We start from the raw sequence: 21,377 nt of genomic DNA, 5'->3' as shown, positions 1-21,377 counted from the left end.
GTTGGTATGAATTTGGGCAAGAACTGACTACATCTGGCAGAAGCCACCGCAGCTTCCCTACCCCACCCTGCATAGCAAGCGGCCCAGCAGCAAGACACAGGAGTGGATGGGAAGGTCCAACACGTGCTGAGGTGTCACCAAAATGGATTCTAGCATCTAATTTAGGCTGGAGGTCTTTTGGGACAGGGATCGCATTACCCCCTACATCTGCGCAGAGCCTGGCTCAACAGGCTTCCAGTCCCAAGAGCGACCAGTGGGTGCTGCTGAACATTAAACAGCAGTAATGGATGGTGAGAAGAGTTCCTTTCCAGTCTCAGTTCTGGGATCAGACTGAGACCCACCAGTGCCCACAAACCAGCCCTGCTGCTGGTTGTCAGTGCCGCAGGAAGAGTGCCACCACCTAGAGCAACAGAGCCAATGCCGACCGCGAGCCCGGGGTCTGCGATTACCGAAAAGGGGGAGAGATTGCTGGAACCCTCCAGGAAGTGGGGTCTGGGGTCAGGTCCAGCCTCTGCTGGGTGGGATGGGGATGAGAGAAGCCCCAGGGGCCCATGCCTCCAGCACACATCCCTTCTTTGGAACCTGACCTTAGAGCCATCTCGGTTGCTAGGAAAGCAGGGAGCCCATCTGGTCAGAGGAGATTCGACAGCACAGCCCTACAGAACAGCTGGGATTTATTATTACGAGTGTCCTCAGGGAAGCAACAGTACAAAGAGTCTCCATGGGCAGAGCACCCAGCTTCGCTCTTAGGTGCCAAACTTCTTCTGTTGGACGGGTGGAGGCAGCTGTGTCTTGATGTCCATCAGGGGCCGCTCCACCACCACCAGGGAGCCCTCCTCCAGCAGGTCCACAAACAACAGGGGCTGCAGGGCAGGAAGAGGGAGACAAAACTAAAGCTCTTCTGGGAACAGCATAAGCAGCTCTGACGAGTGCATTCCGGAGCCTCTGCAGTAACATGAATCAACTCTCCAGCAGCCCTGCCAGACCAGTTCCTAGCCACAGAGTTCAGGAACAGGAGCAGCGCGCTCCTCTGCAGCCGTCGGCCTAAGAGCCTCTGAAACCCTGCAGTTCCCTACACCAGGCAGCCCCATAACCTCAAATCAAGTCCTCTCAACCTACTGCTGTGTAAGGTCAAAGGGATGGGCACATATTGCTCCGTAGCGACCAGCCTCCAGCAAGGCAGCTCTGGCTTGGCTCAAGAGGTCTGTGCGATGAGCAGGCAGAAGGGATGCTGCTTCATAGAAATGCACCCCCAGCAGCTGGTAAGCAAGCCTGGGAGATCACAGAGGTCTGTACTGCTGGGGAGGAGCTGAAAGAAGAGGAATACCCCTCCCATACCCCTCCCAAGCATGAGAGATTTCAGGCCACAAACACCTGGGCACAAGAGCGGTCTCAGGCCCTCTTAGCAGGAGGCACCCAGGCAGGCAGAAGAATTGGTCTGGATCAGCTGCAGCTGGGGGGAGGGACTGCTGCTGGGGGGAGTTAAGCCACAACCTTGTCAGAACATCTAACAGAAGCAGCTCCAACACAGTACCAGACCCTGGGGAAGTTGAGCATCTGCCACAACTGCCCAAGACCCTGCAGAAGGGAGGGAGGGAGATTTACACACGACTTCCATGGCTGGGGGTGGGGGGGAGACGACTGTCCCATCAGCATCACGGCCCCTGTGAGAACTGACTGGCCCTGGGGGAGTTCAGGAACTAGACAGGCCCAGTACTCCTCCAACAACAGATCTCACACCTCCCTCCACAGACTGACAGGGAACAGGTGTATCCAGCCTGCTCCAACCTCCACGTGTCAGCCAGCTGCAGCAGCCCTGACGTCTACCCCAAAACCCATGGGCATCAAGTTCAGCTCTCTGGCACCACCCTGCTGTTTCCCGAGCCATCCAGCTAGCAGGGCACCCAGGGGCTGATCTTGCTAGCCTGGAATCTCAGCTCTGGCATTAGTCCCCCGGGGAGTAAACATCCCACTAGGGAAGAGGTGCAGCACAGTGCCTCCCAGCACACATGCATGAGCTTCAGCACAAGGAAAAGCTCTCCTGGCTCCCGTACCAGGCTGCAGGGATGAGCTGTGGGCCCAGCAGGCAGCCGTCCATCCCTCGCCACAGGTGGCCCTCACATTCGCACACTCACCTGGTACTTTTTGCAGATCTTGAAGGCGTGAGCATAGCCCCGCCTGGCCTTCTCCGAGAGTTGCTTCAAGGTAGTCTGATTCATCAGGGGGGTTGCATCGTCGGGGAGAGGCTGGGGAGAAAGCCCACACTGTGTGTCTCAGCCTTCCAGGGATTCCACAGAGCCCCCCATCCCTTCGCTTGGTCCATTCCTCCCGCTGCTCCCACCCAACAAAGATCCTGGGGGGGGGGGGGGGAGTTGCTTTGGTGGGACAGGCCGAGCACACGGACACAGCCACTCTATCAAGATCAAAGCCCCTCGGGGAGCCGTTCATCGGCACAGGCTATGCTAAAGGGAGGCCGCTAATGGGGAGCGCTCCCCATCCTGCGCACGACAGGACAAGCCCCTGTATTGTGCAGGTGCACACTCAGCGCACCACTCCTCAACCTGCTGCCACCCCTCCCAAACCAACTGGCACACTAATGTCCCATGTGACAGCCCCAGGCCTGCCAGGGCACGACCTGCCACCCTAAGGCCGAGCACCATCAGCAGCTACAAGAGCCGCTTCAGAAGGTCTCAGGAAAGCACACGTGGGGACGCATGCCACATACGCCCCTGCACCCCACCCTGCCGCACTCCCCTTCCCAGACAGCCAGGATGTCCCAGCCGCCATGACAGACCTGGCCACTGCTAACAAAGCAGCTTGTGCAAGTCGCAAGAGCTGCCGTGCAGCCGTACACCCACAGGGATGCCCATCACCTTGCGCTCCAGGGAACGTCCCTTGATCAGACATCCAGTGGGGCAAGGCCCTAACTGGCAGAACTGCTTTCCCTGCTCTCTCCGCCTTGTACCACAAGCTGCTTCCCAGAAGTGACCCAGGGCCAGGGCTCACCAGTGACTTGTCGAGGACGCAGAACATGTGTGTGTCATGGAGGAGGATGTGCGCTGGTTGCTTGGGGTTAAAAGTGATATGGGTGATGGGCGTGTCCCGCTCCAGCCAACCCTTATGCAGCCCGTGCTGCTGCACCTTCCTGCTCCACGTGGTGTATTCTCTGTCGGGGATGCTGAACTCAAACACCTGCAGAGCACAAGGGCAGGGCAGGGAGAAGCAGGATTACAGCCACAGAGACAGACGGACATACCCCTGGCCAAGGCTCTCCTCCACCCTGCCCCTGAGCCCAGAGGAGCAGTCAGCACCAACCTCAGCGTAAAACTACAGGAACTGCCGGCTGCTCCACCTCCCCACAGCCCGGGCTGACCTGACCCAGCATCCCCTGCAGGGCTGAGCTGACTGGTGCCCTGTCCCGGCTAGTCCAGCCCCAAACCACTCTGCTGGCAGTGAGAAGGATGGTGCCCACAATGGGAAGAGTTCCCTGTCACAGGGTTGACATCAGACATTGCCAACTTCACATCCAGGCTGCGGCTGGTAAATACCAACATCCCTAAACTGGGACTCCAGCGACTGCAACGGCAACCCACAAACCAGTCTAATGGGTGCCTTCATTCCTGACAGCCTGGACGCATGGGATGAACTCTGATGGCAGGCACAGCGCCCACCTTCCTGACCCCAGGGCCATGGGGGGATGGAGTCCGTATTACCCAAGCACGGGCAGTTAACAGGAAGCAAAGCAGCAGGCGAGAGTGGGAAGCCTGTGCAGGAGACGAGACCCAGCGGAAAGCTCCTACCTGCTGGTCCGAGTGGGTGATGACAAGGTTATTGGTCACTGGGTGAATGGCCAGGGCAGTCACTGCACAGTTGTACGCGGGCACCGTGCAGTGGGGCTGAGAAGAGAAAACAGGGTGAGATACGGACATCCGCGGGACTGAAAGGCCAGGCTCGCTGTGTCTGATCAGTCCGAGCTGCAATGCATACAGGATCGCAGCAAAGACTCCCAGGATTCGGCCCTCTAGAAGGGAGCAATGCAGCTAGAGCAGTGGTTTTCAAACAATGGAAGGCACTGGGTCGCGGCAGCTCTGGTCAGCACCGCCGACCGGGCTGCTGAAAGTCCCATCAGTGGTGCTGCCCAGCTAAGGCAGGCTAGTTTCTAACTGTTCTGACACCACACTGCGCCCCGGAAGCAGCCAGCAGCACAGGTGCGGCTCCTATGCGGGGCGGGCATAGGACTCTGTGCACTGCCCCCATCCCGAGCACCGGCCAATGGGAGCTGGGCGGGTGGGGTGTGCCTGCAAGAGAGAGCTGCACAGAGCCGCTTGTGCACCGCTGCCTAGGAGCTGGACCTACTGCTGGCCACTTCCAGGGCACAGCGCGGTCCATGGTGCCAGGACAGCCGGGAAGCTTGCCTTAGCACCCCTGCTGCACCGCTGACAGGGAGCCGCCGGAGGTAAGCATGCGCCCCACGACCCCCCCCGTCAAATCCGGAGCCCCCTCCTGCACCCCAAACCCCTCATCCCCGGCCCCACCCCAGAGCCTGCACCCCCAGCCCAGAGCCCTGACCCCCTCCTGCACCCCAAACCCCTCATCCCCAGCTCCATTGCGACACAGACTTCAACAATTTTCTTCAACTGGGTTGCCATTAAAAAATTTTGAAAACCACTGAGCTAAAGCGCCCCAAAGGAGCCCATGCACCAAGCCAGCTGGTCTCCCGGCTACGGCTGACCCCCGCAGGCGATGAACCACATTCAGGTTCACCCTCCCACCACAGGAGGCACCCGTCCCACAGCTCTCTGCGGCCGCTGCCCTCACCTTGAACTGTCTGAGGCTGTAGATGTTGATTTCCCAGTCGCCACCAGCAGCAGCCAGCCAGTCCCCGTCCGCGCTCGCTGCCAGCAGGTACACAGCCTCGGCGCTCCCTGCAGGAGAGTCAGAGCAGCCGCACTGCTCAGCACTGTTTCCTCTCCAGCGCCCATGGAGGTGCAGGGCACTTGAAGGCACCCCAAATCCAACCCCCGTCCAAAGCCAGAGGGGATCACTGCCCCCCACCAGGCTCTTCTGCAGAGGTCACATCAGGGCCCCAGGCTGCACTGGGGGCAGATTGGGGGGCAAACCCGGCAGAGTCCGAGGGAGTGTGGACGAGACACGCTCCATTTCAGGGGCAAGGGGCTCCAGGGCACTCTGGGCATCTCAAATGGGGGGGGGGGGTAGGAGTTCATAGGCTCCCTCAGGGGGAAAAATGCGCCCCACCAGCAGAGCCCCAGGGAAGGCAGTGGGGCTGGAATGGCTCTGCCCAGGGCTAGCCTCCCCTACTGCCGCAGGCACAGGTTTGGGGAGGGCTGGGGATCCTTTGAAATTTGCTCCAACCTGCAGCCACCCAGGAGCTGCAGGGAGCGCCTACCTGAGTTTGGGCGGAGGGTCTGCAGGTGCCCGCAGCTCCCTGGCTCCAGGAGCTTGAGGACATGAACGGCACCCTGATCAGAGGCCACGAACAGACTGGTGGAGTCGGCAGAGCACAGGAGCTGGTGGGCGGAGCTCAGCAGCTTGGGCACCTTGGAGACCTTGGAGAGGGCAGGAGAGCAGAGTCAGCGCTCACCTCCTAGATGCAGATGGCAAGGTCACGCCCACTGCTCAGGGCTCCCTGGCCCTCCAGCTCGCTACAAGGGGGCACTGGACTGAGGTCCTTCCCTTCCCATCGCTCTCTCCCCTCCCCCACTCCATCACACACCTCACAACCCCACAGAACCCACTCTAATGCCGCCCCATCATTGGGACATCAGCGACGGTCAGTCAGGGCAGAACGGATCAGAGAGGAACAAGCCCCCACACCCAGGCTTAGCCCTCGACAGCAGGGCCTATACTCACCCTCTTCACGCTGACGCTGCCGTTCTCCCAGTGCACTCTGTGCAGATGAAGCCTGGAGGCCGTGGAATACGCGATCCAGCTGCCGCACAGTGAGATGCAGCTGCAGCAGATGTGCTCAGGGCCCTGGGAACCACACAGAGTGCCGAGGCTGGGTTGGCCAGACCAGCAGGCCACCCTCTGTTTTAGCCCTCATTTTACCTGCACCCCCCGCGCAGATGGGCACCCTCATTTAACAGCTGAGAACGGCTGCCAGCAGAACTGCACTGCGGAGGTCAGAGGGACTCTCCCCACGGGAAGGAGTCCCATAGCAGCCATGCTTTCCCGCACACATCCTGGGGAGCGTGGGGTGTGTCTGCCTTTCACTGTGGCTCTGTCACATGCTGGGTCCCTCTGGGACCAGGACTCACAGTAACCAGACAAATCAGCTGCAGCTCGTCCCAGCAAGAGGGAGTAGGCAGGGCCGTCCAGGGAGCGAGAGCTGCCAGTGGGATGGCAGGGGCCTGCCTTCCCCATCACACGGGTCTCCCCTTGCTGTCAGAGCCGGATACGCTGTGCAGAGCGTTCCAGCCCCCAACCTGCCCCCTGCGGCTGAGCCATGGGCACAGCAGGAAGCTCGTTTCCGCACCTCAGTGCGGACAGCCCCCAGCGAGCCTGCAGCAGCCAGGAAAGCCCCCTCTGCGCCCTCTAGCTCCCGTACCCAGTGGGGCTCGACAGCAGACGTGGCCATGAGGGAGCGCAGTGCAGCGGGAGCCAGCGGGGCTCCGAGAGAACAGGCCGGTAGCACAGGGCTCCTGCCTCACAGCATCCGCCAGCGCCTTGGGCCAGGGAGACCACAGGGCGGGCAAGGCTCACTCAGGGGCCAAGCCGCACTCTTATTCTCTCCGACTCTCCTGTAACTCTCACGCTACCCTGGGCGCCCCTGCACACAGGGATCTGGCCAGGCAGGCACAGCACATGTGAAAACTTATAGCTGGGGACAGCGGGGGCCTAGGCCAGGCCCAGCCACCAGGGCAACGGGGAGGTGGCACCCCTCTGGAGAGGCTGCTCAGCCTTACCTTGCTCTTCAGCTGCAGCAAGTGCTCCGGGGCACGGGAAACTGACAGGATGTCGCCATCCTTCCCTGGGAGAAGAATCAAGAGCACTTAGTGCAGACAATGTTCCAGGAGCTTGGGTGACCCCTGACCCCCCCCCACGGCACAGATGGGGAGAGACTTGCTGATGATCCGTCCTGGCCTGAACCCAGCACTCCCAGCTCCTCCCACAAGATGCCGGGAACAGATTCCGTAGCAGGAGCGGGGAGCTTTGCCCAGAGAGGTGTCCACCCCATGGCTCAGCTCTCCCACACTGAACTCCACTGAATCGTTCCCAGCACTTGTGCCAACCCCCGTGACACAAGCCAGCACGCCAGGGATTCCGTGTGTCAAGTGACATTGAGTACAGAGGTTTTACATGGGTAGCACATGATTGCTGCTTGGCCATGTGCAAGCAAGAGAGGGGAGTGGCACCAGCCTCCCCGCCTGTGCCCCGAGTGGGGAATGCTTCCGAGTGTCACTTGTCAGGATGCTACCCAGGCCCCTGCATGTGGCTGAAACAGCCGATTCACAGGCAAGAGGTTACGCTGGAGCCAATCCATTCAGGCCCCTCCCAGGCTCTGGGAGTCCCAGTGGGGCCAAGGCAGGGGCTCTTTGACCCTCCAATCACAAAACTACATCTCGACTTCCTAGACCAGGAGCATTCTCTTTTTGGAACCCTTTTCAGGCTGGGGACTCATCTGCTGGAGACTGACACACTCGAGACACAGATAGCGGTGGGCACTTCCTGCGGGCCATGCTGGCATGGCACAGCCATCGTTGCCCTCTCTGCTAAGGCTGCCAAGAGGGGGCCAGTTAGATACCGCAGGGGTGGAAGGGGTTGGTGGCATGGACACTCGTCCCCTAGGAATTGCACTGGACTCGTTTCATGGATTTGCTAGAAATTCCCTTTTGGGCACTTCACTCTGCCAGATCCCAAGGACAGATTCGGTTTTCAATCAGCAGTTGGGAGCCCTCATGTGGTCTTACCTGCAGAATTGGTGGCTCCAAGTCTCCAGAGCTCCAGGTGTTGGGGGAACTGGAAGAGGAGGAGCCCGGCCTTCTTAGCACACGAGACAAGGCGCCGCTGCAACCAACCAACAGTCAGACGGTTATGAGGCCCCTGGGTAACGGGGCAGGGCGAGGCAAGCCAGGCCGGAGGCTGGACGGTTAGAGAGACCAGCATGCACAGCTCCTATTTGTGGGTGCAGAACCCCCTGCAGCGATGGGCACCCAGATGCCACAGGATCAGTGCATGGCACGTGGGAAGCCGGACAGACTGTCACTCAGCACATTCTGATGCCCATTCTCCCCAGCAGCTCAGCAAGAGGCACGGGCCGCCCCCAGCGATGGGACTCCCCAGCCAGCACACACACGGTGACCCCACTGGAACCAGAAAGGGTGAAAAAGGACCAGGCTTCCTCTCCAACAGGGAAGGGCCCGGCATGGAGCAATCCCAAGAGCATGAGTGACACAGGCCCGCATTTCTGGGGACCCCAAAGCAAACGGGAGTCGGTGGCTCCAGCAAGGGGACCTGGTGAGCGGGGCTACCGAGGCAGAGCTCACAAGGCATGGCACTTACGTGGGGGAAGGTGAATTTCCGGAGGGCAGCATCATAGCCCTTTCCATGCATCTTCTCCATGAGTGGGCGGATCACCAGCTGGGCATCCAGGCCTGAAAGAGGAGGAGACACCCAGGTGGCTAAACTGTGCTGAGCCAAGCCCAGGAGAGATCAGAGCCCCCCTTCTAGGCTGGTGCAGCTTCCTCGGCCCGTACCTCCCGAGATGAGTGCTGTCGCGCTATGTGCCACGGCCCGCACATCATGAGTGTGATGCTGGAAAGGCTTCGTCCGCACCCACTTGCTCTCAGCACTGCCCCACTTCACTGGTAGCAGCTGGAACTGGTAAACTGCCCCCTCCGAGGTGCCCACCACAATGCTGTCTTCCTCCTGGGGAATAAACCAAACAGCCATCACTCGCCGTGCCCACAGTGAAGGGTGGGGATGTGAACCCCCATCCCACTAGGTACTGGACAGAGCCCAACAGCTCCTTCCACGCTGGCCCAAGAGGGTAGGAGATGGGTGAGCTCCCAGCCGCCATCAGCCAGGGCGACATCCACCCCAGCAGCCTGCAGTGCCCTTTAACCAGGTGGGGATGGCTCCTGGCCAAGCCTCTCTGGGTCAGCCAGTGTCACAGAGGATGCTGCAGATAAGGGGTGAGATCCCAGATTACTAGCGTCCCTGCGCAGAGCCCACATAGTCACCAGGCCTCTGTCCTGCCCACGCACAGGGCCACCCGGGAGCCGCCAGGCCCCTCCTACCTCTGACACAGCGAGACACAGAACAGCCGAGCTGCTGACCGGGTGGGTCTCCAGGAGGGTTCCTTTCTCTGAGTCCCAGAACTGCACCTTCCCCACCGAATCGGAGCTGACGATGGTGCCGTTGGACAGGAACGCCACACTCCACACGACGCACTCACGGCTGTAAAGCCCCTGCAGGCGCCGGTCCACCAGGATCCGCTGGATGGCATGGCCTGTGAAAAAGACAACCCAGGATAGCAGAGGTGAGGGGGGATGGGGGGCTTACAGCTCAGGGTGGGGGCAGGGTGCGTGAGCTGGGCCCCTCGCTAACATGACAGATATGCCAGGCCCCGAGCCTCTCTCCTCCATGGCTCAGAAGCCCCATTCAGCTGCATCAGAAATGCCCAGTATGTGGACCAGCAACCCCACCTGGCCTGGAGTCCACAGGGCACAGCTGGCTCCGTCTGCTGCTGTTGGACTCTGCTGGGGGAAGGGAGTCAGCAGCAAGGCCACAGGAGTTGGAGGGTGAGCACATGGCCCACATGGACAGCAGGTGCTCATGGGACAGCCCACCAGCACATCCAGCGCTCAGGGGCACCTGGACGCTAACACTCCCAACTTATACCTCTGCTGGGCGCTCCTAGTCACCTGATTTGACGTCAAAGACTCGGAGAAGGTCAATGGAGCCAACAGCAATGCGGGTCCCGGAGGGATGCCAGGAGAGGGACATGACACGCCCTAGAGAATTACACAGCAGGGAAGGAGACCTCACATGAGCCAACCAGACCAATGCCCCTCACCCCCAACCTTCACTGCAAGCCTGCGCTCAGCGATTGCCTTGCAGTCTCATGACTCAGAGTGCCACACAAATAGAACGCACTGTGCCTTCCCAATGGGGGTGAGTGTACAGGGCTGAGACAACCTAAGCTAGAAGACAGTTCAGAAGCAGGGCCAGCTAGATCCATGGGAGGCTGGCATGTTTCTCTCAGAGAGGTGCGCACCAGCCTCCCCTTCACCACACCCACATCCTGGACTCCTGAGTGACCACACTGTTCCTTCTAACTGCCCTCTGCTCACAAGGCCCCATCCATGGCCACCTGACTGGGGAAAGAGGGCAGGCTGCGACTCCTGCTGCTCAGTGTGGGGCTTCTGGAGGGCTCCCCTGGTGGCAGTGAGTCCCACCTGGAGCAGATTCAACTCATCTAAGGTGCTTCTTTGGAATGCAGAAACACATGTCCCACAGCTGACCCAGGGTGGGCGAGGCAGGCTTCAGAGACAGCTGTGGAGGACCAGGCTTGGGGCATTTAAAGGGAGCAGGAAGTAGATTCTGTAGCCTCCCTTCCACCACTCCCCCCAACCCAAGCTCTCCCCATCAACCTCTGCCCTGCTCTGTCCCCGTCAAATCTACCTTTCTGCCGGTCCAGGCTCCTCTCAAACTGGATTTTATCAGGCAAGACTTGGAAAAGCTTCACTGACCCGTCCTCACAGCCAACCTATGGAGGGCAGGCGAGCGAGGAGACAACACGAGAGAGATGATTAACGCCCTTATTTGGCTCACGTGCCACCTGTCTACTGCCAAGGGCAGGCAGTGACAGGCTCCCCAGTTGCCTGAACATGGAAGCTCAGAAGCAAATTCAGTTCCAGCTCCCAGCACAATAAAGTGCCTGGCACAGCGACCCAGTAAGGCCAGGACTGCTCCGTACTGCCAGCCCAGCCTGCCCCACTGTCTGGTGAGGAGTATTGCTTAGCACACCAAACTCCTTTACCTCCATCTCCACAAGGGGAAGAGCTAGGGCTTTACCACAACTCTGCTCCCTGCTTGTCAGAGGTTTACGTTCAGCCCCTTCTGCGTTCTGGAAGAGCCCGGGGCTGGGCAGCCCGGACTCTGCACTGAAGTAGTTCTGAGAGCAAACTGCCCTTGGGCCTCCTGGGCACATCTCACCACAACTCAACTATGATGCCCCCCCACCACTGATGCACTGCTCACAGCCCATCAGCTACCAGCAGTGGGGGGGGGAAGGGAGCCCCACAATCCCTACCCCACACTGGGGTCTGTGGTAGTGGGAAGGGGCTCTGCACACCCACCCATGACAGGGGGAAGAAGATTCTGCAGTCCCCGCTCCATCACTCCCCCCACCAACGTGTATGATTCTCCCCCTCCCCTAATCTCAGTACTGTCTGCGGCTTGCACCAAGCAGTCCCATTGCCTGGCACAGACCCAGTCCATCACGCCTCGTGCTGCTGGACAGGAGCGTAGCCACTGAAGACAATCCGAGTACGCACATGGGTTTCAGAACACCAGGGAGCTGGCTAGTTGGGAGCAGCAGCAACGGAGGTAGACCTCATCCGCTCCATAGGCCAGCAGCCCCAGAAGTGACATCCTGGCCCAGTGGCAGAGCCAAGCTACAGAGCTGGCAGGCTTCCCTGGGAGTTTTCAGCCAGAGGTACTCACTGCCAGCTCAGTGCCACTGGGATCAGCCGCCATGCTCCAGATGGGGCCCCCAAAGCCATCCAGGGAGTACTTGACTCGCAGCTTCTCTAAATCATACTCGCTGATGTCTCCACCCAGGCCTGCTCCGAAGAGCCGATCTCCGGCTGCCCAGCACAGCGCCTCTGTGGATCTCGTCTCATGGCCTGGGATACCCTGAAAAGATGCACAGATGAATCACACCATCCTGCTTCCCCTGGAGCCCATCCGGGCTCAGACAGCCCAGGTCTGAGCACCATATAAGGAAAAAGTCTCATTTTGTGTCCCCCATCCTCTGCTCCTATGGATTTCCCCTACCTCAATCCCCAATGGGAGGGCCAGGGCTGAGAACGCCCCCAGTCAGTGCCCCTCCACTGTTACCTATACACTAGCTAGTAGAGGTTAGTCACTCCCAGGCAGCCAGTACAGCTGCACCCTTCCCTATAGCACTGTCTGCTGGGACGGCCCCAAGCTCCTCCCTTGCCCCTAACGCATGGCGAGATCAGCAAAGCCACTGGGCCCTGGGCCAGCACGTATTGTTGAATCGGCCGCGGCACAGCACCCTGAGCAGCTCCCAGGCCCTCCCTCGGGCACGTATCTGACTTCTCCATTACCCCAAGGGTTTTGGGGGGTCAGGAATGATCCCTTCCCATCCCTCTGTGAAGTCTCAGCCACTGGAGGGGGGTGCTTGGTTAGCTGAGGAGACCCGCGTTCCATAGCGAGCGAGATGCTGAAGCACAACCAAGCCAGTGACGCTAACCGCTGCTCGGCACTGTGCTACACACTTCGCAATGGTGACAGCTGCCTGCTCAGGGTGCCCCCAGAGCCCAGGCTTCATCTAGGAGCCAGGCAGGTGAAATCAAAGCAAGCAGTGAAATCCTAGAGCTTCTGGGGGCCGGCATCCTGCTTTGGGGAGGTGGGGCGGGGGCCGCAGCCTAGGACCCTCTCCCAGACCCATGCACGCACCAGTGGGCGCCCAGGCCCCCGATTCTCTCCCCAAGGTACCGGGCTGGAGTCGGGCCGGGATGACAGCTCTGGGTAGGGGCTGCCCGATACTTTCCAGCAGCAGCTGCCCATGGATTTACCGGAGGCTCCGGGTGGCCCGTTACCTTTTCCTGGAAGTAGTTCGCAGCGAAGTTGTAGACCTCGAGGGCGCCGTTCGTGCGGGCCAGGGCGAGGCGGGCGGAGCGGGTGCTGTGGGCCACGCAGCGGATCCCCGCGGGCACGTAGGCGAAGAACCGCACCCGGTGCACCTGGAACTCCCCCATCCCGCCCCTGCGAAGAGGTGGGCAGTGGGTCAGGGCAGGTCCCAGCTCCGGCTCCTCCTCCCCTTGTGACCCCCCCGTCCTGACCTGCCCCCCGTCTGTCCCCCCGCCCCGTCCTGACCCACCCCTGGTCTGCCCCCCCACTAGCCCCCCGTCCTGCCCCGACCCGACCCTCGTCTGCCCCCACCCGCTGGTCCCCGCCCCGTCCTGACCTGCCCCCCATCGGTCCCCTCGCCCCGTCCTGACCTGCCCCCCCGTCCTGACCCACCCCTGGTCTGCCCCCCCGCTAGCTACCCCCCGCCCCTCCCCTCGTCTGCCCCCCCCGACCCGCCGCCGACCCGGCTCTCGCCCCGCGCGGGAAGGAGAGGTTCCCCCGGCCTCGCTCCCGCCGCCCGCAGCCCCTCACCCGCGGCTCCGGCTCCGCTCCGGCTCCGGCGCGCTCCGCGCCCCGCCTCCTCCAGCTCCTCCCCACGTGCGCGTCCCGGAACCGGAAGCGACAGGAAGGGTCCGGCTGGGCGGAAGTGCGCAGCGGCGGGAGGTTCGGTTGTTGCCGGGAGACCAGGCAGCCCCTGCTCCCTCGCCAGGGCCTGCTGCGTCGACGGCCCCTCCTGCAGGTCGGGACGAGGGACCCTGGGGCGAGGGGTGATGGGGGAGGGGCGGGGGTACGGAACGGGTGGGGGAAGGGCTGGGGGAGGGGCTCTGGGGAAGGATGAGGTGGGGAGAGGGGCTCTAGGGAGATGGGGAGGGAGGGGCTAGTGAAGGGGCTCTAGGGAAGGATAGGCGGGAACGCCTGTGGGAGGGGCTCTGGAGAAATGGTGAGAGGGGCTAGTGAAGGGGCTCTGGGGAAGGGCTGGGGGAGGGGCTCTGGGGAAAGGGTGGGGGAGGGGCTAGTGAAGGGGCTCTGGGGAAGGATAGGCGGGAAGGATGAGGTGGGGAGAGGGGCTAGTGAAGGGGCTGTAGGGAAGGATAGGCGGGAAGGGCTGGGGGAGGGGCTCTGGGGAAATGGTGCAGGGGGGCTAGTGAAGGGGCTCTGGGGAAGGATAGGAGGGAAGGGCTGGGGGAGGGGCTCTGGGAAAGGATGAGGTGAAGAGAGGGGCTCTGAGGAAAGATGGGGGAAGGGCTAGGGGAGCTGGGGCAGGGGGCTGAGCGATGCTGCAAGAAGGAGAGCAGAGGCATGAGGGTACAGCTGGGTAGAACCTCACCGGGGTGTGGCATGAAGAGAATTTCTGCGCAGCCTATGGCCACCATTCCCAGACGGAGGTCTAAAGCTCTCCCTTATCCTGTGTCACACTGAGCCTGTGTACGCCTCAGGACTGTAGCCTGTAGAGCACCCAGCACACTGCTTGGACCCAATAATAATATTGATTGAGTTTTGATTGAGCACATCCATTTTTTGTCCTGTCCCCACAGGAAGTATCATTTCCCCACACAGCCTTAGTTTCATTGCAGAGACAGTTGGCTCCTGATTAGAACGCCTGTACTGGAGGATTAAATAGGAGGCGGGTCATGAGAGGGTTTGGGAGTCTGATATTTCATGAGCAATTGCAAACAGGGAATGTTTCTATGCAGGAGTTTCACGTCTGGCTGTAGCAAATGCCAACAAGAGGCAGAGGAAAGGAGGATTATTAGTAACAGAACTCCCTTTCTTGGGAATAAGGATATTCTGTGAAAGTAAGTTACATTTTAGAAAAAAGATTTCCACTAATTGAGTCAAACAGCTACATGTTCCACCAAAGAGGTGGCTGTGTTGCAGTGGCCTGTGTTGTGATTCCACTGTGTAAAAATTAAAATTTATAATGCAGGTTGGAATAATTCAGGATGGAAAGTATTATAAGATCTGTTTAATTTTTTAATAATCATTTTAAAATAGCCCCTTTCTACACAACTCTGATGCAAGCACACCTGGAATGTTCCATTCAATTTTGGACACCAAATTGTCAAAAAGATATTAACAAATTACAAGTAATTAGGTGGCTGGAGGGATTAATTTATGAGGAAAGAATGTAAGAACTAACTTCGCTATGTGACAATAAAGGTGAGGGACATAAATCTTCACGTAGCTAAACAGTGTAAACACCAAGGAGGGATAGAAATTGCATAGGAAAGTAAAGTGGATGTACATCGGAGGAATAGGATGAAATTAAGCAAGGGGGAATTTAGGTTGAATGTAAGGAAAGAGCTAGTGACAGTGAGATGTATATGGCTGTGGAAGACTCTCAAGGAAGGGGCAGAAACCTCGTCATTTGGGAAACTTTAAATTAGATCAGACAAAGCACGAGAAAACGTCCTGCCTGGAGTAGTTCTGCTACGGCTCTTGGGAGATGGACTCAGTTGGAGCAAAAGGAACTTTTCCAGTTTTAATTTGCAAGAGTCTTTTATTGTTATGAGTTAACCTAATAAATAAATCTCCAAGAAATGATGAATTAGCCTCTGTAGAGATTAATACTTGGAAGTCTGAGATATTAGTGCAAATTTCTTTCCCCTGCAAACTCCCATGGACCTAGCTTTCACTGCTGAATAGTCTGGGGGAGTTCACATCACACACTTCAGGCTGCCTGAATTAGTAAATTACAGATAATAAGATAATGTTTAATTCTAGCTTTACAGGGGAATTTTCACAGTCTGGGCTGGTTGGCAGTGGGACCTGGGCTGGTTGAGCTCTGCTTCTGGGGTGTTGGGATCCAGGGCCCACCATACTAACGATAATGAAGTAAAAGATAGGCATCAAACTATTTACAGCCAAGGGAACTACACAATCTTGCTGATCCAGAAGGTACTTGGAGATTGCCTCTTCTAAGCACTTTGCTGACATGACATCAACCATCCAAGCAAACTGGCTTTGAGACAGTGTGGTGTTGTGTAAAAGAGAGGGCTGCTGGAGCCACGCGTTAGTCACTAGTCTGCCCTTGTGTTCAGATCCTGTCTGTTGTTGCCAATGAAAATGATCTTGGAACATCCCATCTGGCAGTCCAGCCTCTTCAGTTGTTTGTTACAATCAAACAAACATATTGTGGCTTGGAGTGTAACCTCAAGGGTCAGATATGTGCCAGTCCCCTGCTAATGTTGCAGTCAGGTCACTAGGCCATGTTCTTGATGACTCTCCCTGCTCCTGGGAGGCTCCCTCTGGCTGTTTTGGGGAGCACAACATTCTGTTGTGCATAACACATCACCCATTGTAGCTGTAAAGGAACATTGTCTGAGTTTGCCAATAGGTGGCAGTAAAATACAAACTAATCACTGCTCAACCCATCAGGGCACCAAGGGAGCCTCTGTGTCAAAGGGTCTCTTGGGGACTGTGCCATAAGTGGTTCAAACAGTGAGACTTGGCGGTGAGGAGAGAGTGGACTCCTCCCCTCCCCAGGTACCGCTGGGTGGTCACTTCTCATCTAGTGAGACACTAGTGGCCTAGGAGGTTCAGACCAGGTGCCTGGTCCCTCAGTCCCATTTGCTGATGAATCTGTGTCTCCTTCGCTTTGCAGAGGAGAAGTGGAGCATGGTGCAGATTGTGATTTCCAGGTGAGTTTGGCATGACTCCTTCCTGTGCTAGTGTGAGGAAGTGAGGAGTTGTCAGTTTCTTGTGTCTCACTGGGGTCTGAACACGCTTCAGCAAGGCGCTAGGTCAGTGTCTAAACCCAGGTATTGCGCAGAAACCAGAGAGCTAGTGGACCTGGCTTACAAGCTTGCCACATTTTTCTGTAGTGGAGCCTCTGTCTGGACATCCTCCTGGCCCTTTGACCTTTAGGACATTGTAACCCCCAGCCCTTTGCTTTCAGTGATGGGGCTGATGGCCTGGCAGAGTGGGTGCTGATGGAGCTGCAGGGAGAGATTGAGGCTCGCTACAGCACCGGACTGGCTGGAAACCTCCTGGGAGACCTGCATTACACCAGAGAGGTGAGGGAGCTTTCCTTACAGGCTTGGGAGAGCAGCTGCAGGGAGTCCTCTGCCAAGTCAACTCCCACAAAGGCTGCACCTGGTTCTGATGTCCATCTTCTCGTGGAAGGGGTAAGGAGCCAGGTCCCTGCAGGGTTCTCACCCTGTGCCTGTTATCTCTTCTTTCCCAAGGGGGTCCCTGTGCTCATCGTGGGCCATCACATTCTTTATGGGAAGGTAGTGCGCCTGGAGAAGCCCTTCGCCGTCCTCACCAAACGTGGTGCCAGCGAGCACGGCTGTGACCACGGCCCCACGGGGGCAGCTGCCCACTATCTGGTGACCGCTCTGATCAAGACCAAGCTCCTCTTCAAAACCCGCCCCAAGCCCATCATTACCAGCGTGCCCAAAAAAGTATGAAAGAGCCCCGGCCGCATACCAGAGAGCGTCCTGCCCCCTGGACACGAGCCCAGCTTCTGTCCCGAGGGCAGGGGGCTGGGCCCATGGGGGCAAACTCAGCTCCCTTCCCTAGAGCATCCGGACTCCTGGGCATAAATCCAGCTCCCATCCCAAGAGGGGTTGGACTCCAAAACATGAGTCAGGCTCTCCTCCCAAGGCCTGGTGGCCTCTTGGGTACAACTCCAGCTCCCATGCCAGGTGGGGCCACGTCCTTGGGCCAGAACTTTGCTCCTGGTGTAAGGGGGACCAGACCTCAAGACACAAGTCAAGTTCCGTTCCCCAGGGCAGGTGGCCTCTTGAGCATTAGCCCGACTCCCATCCCAAGGGGCATGGGAGCCCTGGGCCTGAACCCAACTATCCTCCCAAGGGCAGGTGGCCTCCTGAGCACTAGCCCGGCTCCCACCTTGCTGGGAACTGGAGCCATGGGCCCAAGCCCAGCTACCCTACCAAGGGCAGGTGGCCTCCTGGGCCCAAGCCCAGTTCACACCCCAAGGGCAGGTGGCCTCCTGGGCCCAAGCCCAGTTCACACCCCAAGGGCAGGTGGCCTCCTGGGCACTAGCCCAACTTCCACCCCCAGGGGCATGGGTGCCATGGACCAGAATCCAGCTACTCTTCCAAGAGCAGGTGGGCTCCTGGGCTCCAGCCCAGCTCCCATCCCTAAAGCAGGTGGCCTCCTAGGCACTAGTCTGGCTTCCATCCCAAGGGGCACTGGAGCCCTGGGCCCCAGAGCAGGTCCTGTCCCGATGGTGCCCGGCGCCCTGGGCCCCAGAGCAGGTCCTGTCCCGATGGTGCCCGGCGCCCTGGGCCCCAGAGCAGGTCCTGTCCCGATGGCGCCCGGCGCCCTGGGCCCCAGAGCAGGGCCCGTTCCTACGGCAGGTGGCCTCCTGGGCCCTAGCCCAGCTCTTGGCCCAATGGTGACCAGAGCCCTGGGCCCTAGCCCAGGTCCCATCACAAGGGCAGGTGGCCTCCTTGGCACTAGTCCGGCTCCCATCCCACGGGGCACTGGAGCCCTGGGCCCGAGTCCAGCTCCCATCCCAGTGGAAGCGGGAGGTCTGGGCCGAAGTCCAGCTCCCATCGTGAGGGCAGGTGGCCTCCTAGGCCCGAGCCCAGCTCCCATGCCGAGGGGGACTGGAGCCCTGGGCCCAAGCCCGGCTCCCATGCTGAGGGGGACTGGAGCCCTGGGCCCAAGCCCGGCTCCCATGCTGAGGTCAGCTGGCCTCTTTGCCACTCGACCAGCTGACACCCTACCTATGAATCCATTCTCCTTTCCAAGGGAGGGAGGCCCCTCAAGTGCAACCCCAGCTACCGTCACAGGAGTTGGCTTACCCTTGACCATGAACCTAGCTTCCAGCCCAAGGGCTGGTTGCCTCCTAGGCATGAGCCCAGCTCCACTTCCAAGAACAACTAGCTCCCTGGGCGTGAACACAGCTCCCATCACACGGGGGCCTGCCATGCTGGACACTAGACCTACTGGTCCCCTAGGTCAGTCTCCCTTCCCCAGGGCAGCTGGTCCCCAAAGTGTAAACCTGACTCCCTTCCCCAGGGTGTGTGAGCCCCAGAGCATGAACCCAGTCCCCTTCTCCAAAGCAGCTGGCCCCCTGGGGCCAAACTCAACTCCCTGCCCCAGGCCAGCTGGCCCCCTAGGGCCAAACCCAGCTCCCTGCCCTAGGCCAGCTGTCCTCTTTCCTAATGGGATATTGCCATCTCCCATTAACAACACAGCCAGGCTGCGGTGGTGCTGATTCTGTCCTGTCCCGGGGTCTGTGAGAGATGATCAAGAGTGCAGACATACTCCTAACAAGCTGGGACCTAGCACAGTCTCAGCTTTTCCCAGAGCCTTGCTCGGTTCTGGACTCCAGGGGGCCATAGGCCAGCAGCCCCTTGTCCTCCTAGATGTGGTGGAGCACTGTGTGTTTGTGACCTACTCCTCAGGGAATGCAGATCTCAGGCCCAGCAACTCCAGCACTGGCCCCTTGCCTGCACAGCAGGGAGTCCAGAAGCCCCCATCTCCTCTGTCTGGTAGTAGTGCTCAGAACTGGATGAGTGAGCCAGAGTAGCCCGTTCTGAAGCATCCCCTTGGCATAACCCCAGCCATGCAGCTGCTGGTGGACACAGCAGGTGGCATCACCTTTCTTGCTCAGCCAGGAGCCAACTGACTTTTCGTTCTGGTTTTGTGTTCCTTCTTGCTGCCCCTTGAATAAAAGTGACAGGAGGGTCAGTAGGCCTGCACTGTCTGTGTTATCCCAGCGCCACAGGGGTGGGGAGAGGAACAGCAACCCTGCCGCAGCCAGGAGGGATAGGGCCACTCCAGACACTGAAGCCTCTTTACCGCAGCAGGGGTCAGCTGGTATTCAGCTACTGGAGCAAACCCTTGGGAATGTTTGCCTCCCCGGTGAGCCCCCTGCCCCTGCCGGGCAACGATATGGGAGGAAGTGGCTCTGGATGGACAGTTGCAGGAGCCTGTGTAGCAGGAGCATAGGCGGCACTCAGTTACCAAGTCAGGCTCCTGGCAGAGGTGCTAGAGCCATGTGTGGGGACTCATTTCTAGGGCCAAGAAGGCAGCTGCCCCCCCAAGACACGCTCCCAAGCCTTCCTGTGTGCAAATCTCTTTATTGTGACAAATCCATTGTGATATAAAAACAGACCTTTTAAAAAAAAATGAAAAAAATGACGGTAAAAAATAAATAGATTTACAAACAATGGTAGCAATAAGTGTAAATATCAAAGAGATAAAAAAGTCTCCTAAAAACCCTGTATTAAATAAACCCCCCAAAACACTCACCTGGAGTAAGGTTTTTGCCCTGAAAAGAGGGCCCAGGGAGACAGCTGTGGTGCAGCCAGGAGCCAGGCTACACACAAGGAATGTGGGGACACTGCTGGAAGGGGCAGGGGTGGAAGCTGCTCTCCCAGGCACAGAAGGGAGCACATACCTGTAGTCTAGATCCAAAGCCAGGTCCCTGCTCAGGCCTCCACATATGCCAAGGGAGGCCAGGCTCTCCCCCGCTAGCACTTGAGATGAGGGGAGGCTGTAGTGACATGCGGGGAGAGGCACCTGTTCCAGAAGCCCATAGAGTACAATCCCCAGGGCCCTCCCTCAGAAGAAAGCACAGAAGTCTGGGAGCAGAGCTGAATGGACCCAACACAAAAGCAAAGCAGCCGTGATTAGCTCAGGAGGGGTGCAAAGCAAGCAGCCTTCTGCTGATTACAGTATTGGGAGCTGGGGGCATCCACTTTCCTGAGGTAACTGCCCACTCCTGTGGTCTGTGTCAGACAAGCAGCCTGGCCAGCTGCTGGAATCCCAGCCCTCAGCATTTGCCTTGCCATTAGCAGCCTGGTGCCATGGCAGGTTAGTCTCTGCTAGTGCCTTGTTAGGTACTCTCGTTAACGGTCCCTGGGACCCAGCTGAGCATCCTCTCAGGCACAAGGAACCATACAGCCAACAAGCTTCTACAGCAGCAGCTTGCAGGCTGGATGTGCTGCCCACAGCTAGAGTAACAGCTTTGCTGTGGCACACCAACCGTGAATGTGGGGCAGGGTGGGGGATGTGTTCTCAGCTCAGACTCCTGTCCCTCTTGTATGCAATGGGGGTGGTTAGAAGCTAGCTCCTCCCCCAGGCACTGGAACCTCTGCCCTGCAGCTCCTGAGACTAGGGGAACCCCCGGCCCACTAAACCTGGCTCAGGAGCAGCACAGGGACTTGAGCCAACATGCAAAACTATTCCATGGGGCTGGGTCCCCTGCAAGGGCAGTTGGCACCCAGCTTTGTGCCCAGCACAGCAGCTTGCATTACTCAGCAGAGGTACTAACTGGCTTGGGGGCTGGGGTCCTCATGGCAGAGGCTCTGTCCTGGAGGACTGATGCAGCATCCAGCTCACCAGGACACAGTGTGAAATACGTTTTTTGGCTACAGCCACCCTTGCAGGCCCTGGAAAAAGCCACTTGAGCACTCCTCAGGCAGAGTAGAGGGTAGGCAAAGAAGCTGCCAGCAGCCATTCTTTGGCAGGCTGCTGCTGACTGTGGCCTCTCACTGCCCTTCTGTTCTTTGGCAAAGGAGGCAGAATTCGCTGCTGCTCTCCCATGG

At 58.8% G+C, this 21,377-nt stretch overlaps 3 protein-coding genes across 4 annotated transcripts; 2 read left to right on the top strand and 1 right to left on the bottom strand.

The window, feature by feature from the left end:
• Window positions 1-641: 641 nt before the first annotated feature.
• On the bottom strand, window positions 642-13,468 carry UTP4 (UTP4 small subunit processome component). The gene is made up of 17 exons (XM_074968972.1): window positions 13,378-13,468; window positions 12,816-12,981; window positions 11,692-11,883; window positions 10,648-10,732; window positions 9,888-9,977; window positions 9,261-9,472; window positions 8,718-8,889; window positions 8,524-8,615; window positions 7,932-8,028; window positions 6,927-6,991; window positions 5,872-5,994; window positions 5,408-5,567; window positions 4,819-4,925; window positions 3,801-3,896; window positions 3,007-3,192; window positions 2,136-2,246; window positions 642-863 (listed from the first exon to the last, which is right to left on the bottom strand). Exons 2-17 carry the CDS (start codon window positions 12,972-12,974, stop codon window positions 747-749), a joined length of 2,064 nt encoding a protein of 687 aa, XP_074825073.1. The 5' UTR covers window positions 12,975-12,981; window positions 13,378-13,468; the 3' UTR covers window positions 642-746.
• Window positions 13,452-17,258, top strand: CHTF8 (chromosome transmission fidelity factor 8). 2 transcript variants are annotated; one of them, XM_074968976.1, is made up of 5 exons: window positions 13,452-13,585; window positions 14,541-14,642; window positions 16,451-16,487; window positions 16,745-16,862; window positions 17,034-17,258. In XM_074968976.1, the coding sequence occupies exons 3-5, from the start codon at window positions 16,465-16,467 to the stop codon at window positions 17,256-17,258; spliced, it is 366 nt and encodes a 121-aa protein (XP_074825077.1). In that variant the 5' UTR covers window positions 13,452-13,585; window positions 14,541-14,642; window positions 16,451-16,464. The 2 variants fall into 2 exon arrangements, with proteins under 2 accessions (XP_074825077.1, XP_074825078.1); XM_074968977.1 differs by lacking the exon at window positions 14,541-14,642 and having other exon boundaries at window positions 13,466-13,585.
• On the top strand, window positions 17,255-20,413 carry DERPC (DERPC proline and glycine rich nuclear protein). Its single transcript, XM_074968973.1, has one exon. It carries the CDS (start codon window positions 17,255-17,257, stop codon window positions 19,037-19,039), a length of 1,785 nt encoding a protein of 594 aa, XP_074825074.1. The 3' UTR covers window positions 19,040-20,413.
• Window positions 20,414-21,377: the final 964 nt, after the last annotated feature.

Source organism: Natator depressus, chromosome 12 (genome assembly GCF_965152275.1).
Source record: "Natator depressus isolate rNatDep1 chromosome 12, rNatDep2.hap1, whole genome shotgun sequence".
NCBI lineage: Eukaryota > Metazoa > Chordata > Testudines > Cheloniidae > Natator > Natator depressus.
Note: the sequence above shows the minus strand (reverse complement) of the source record. Positions and strands in the feature narration are given on the sequence as shown.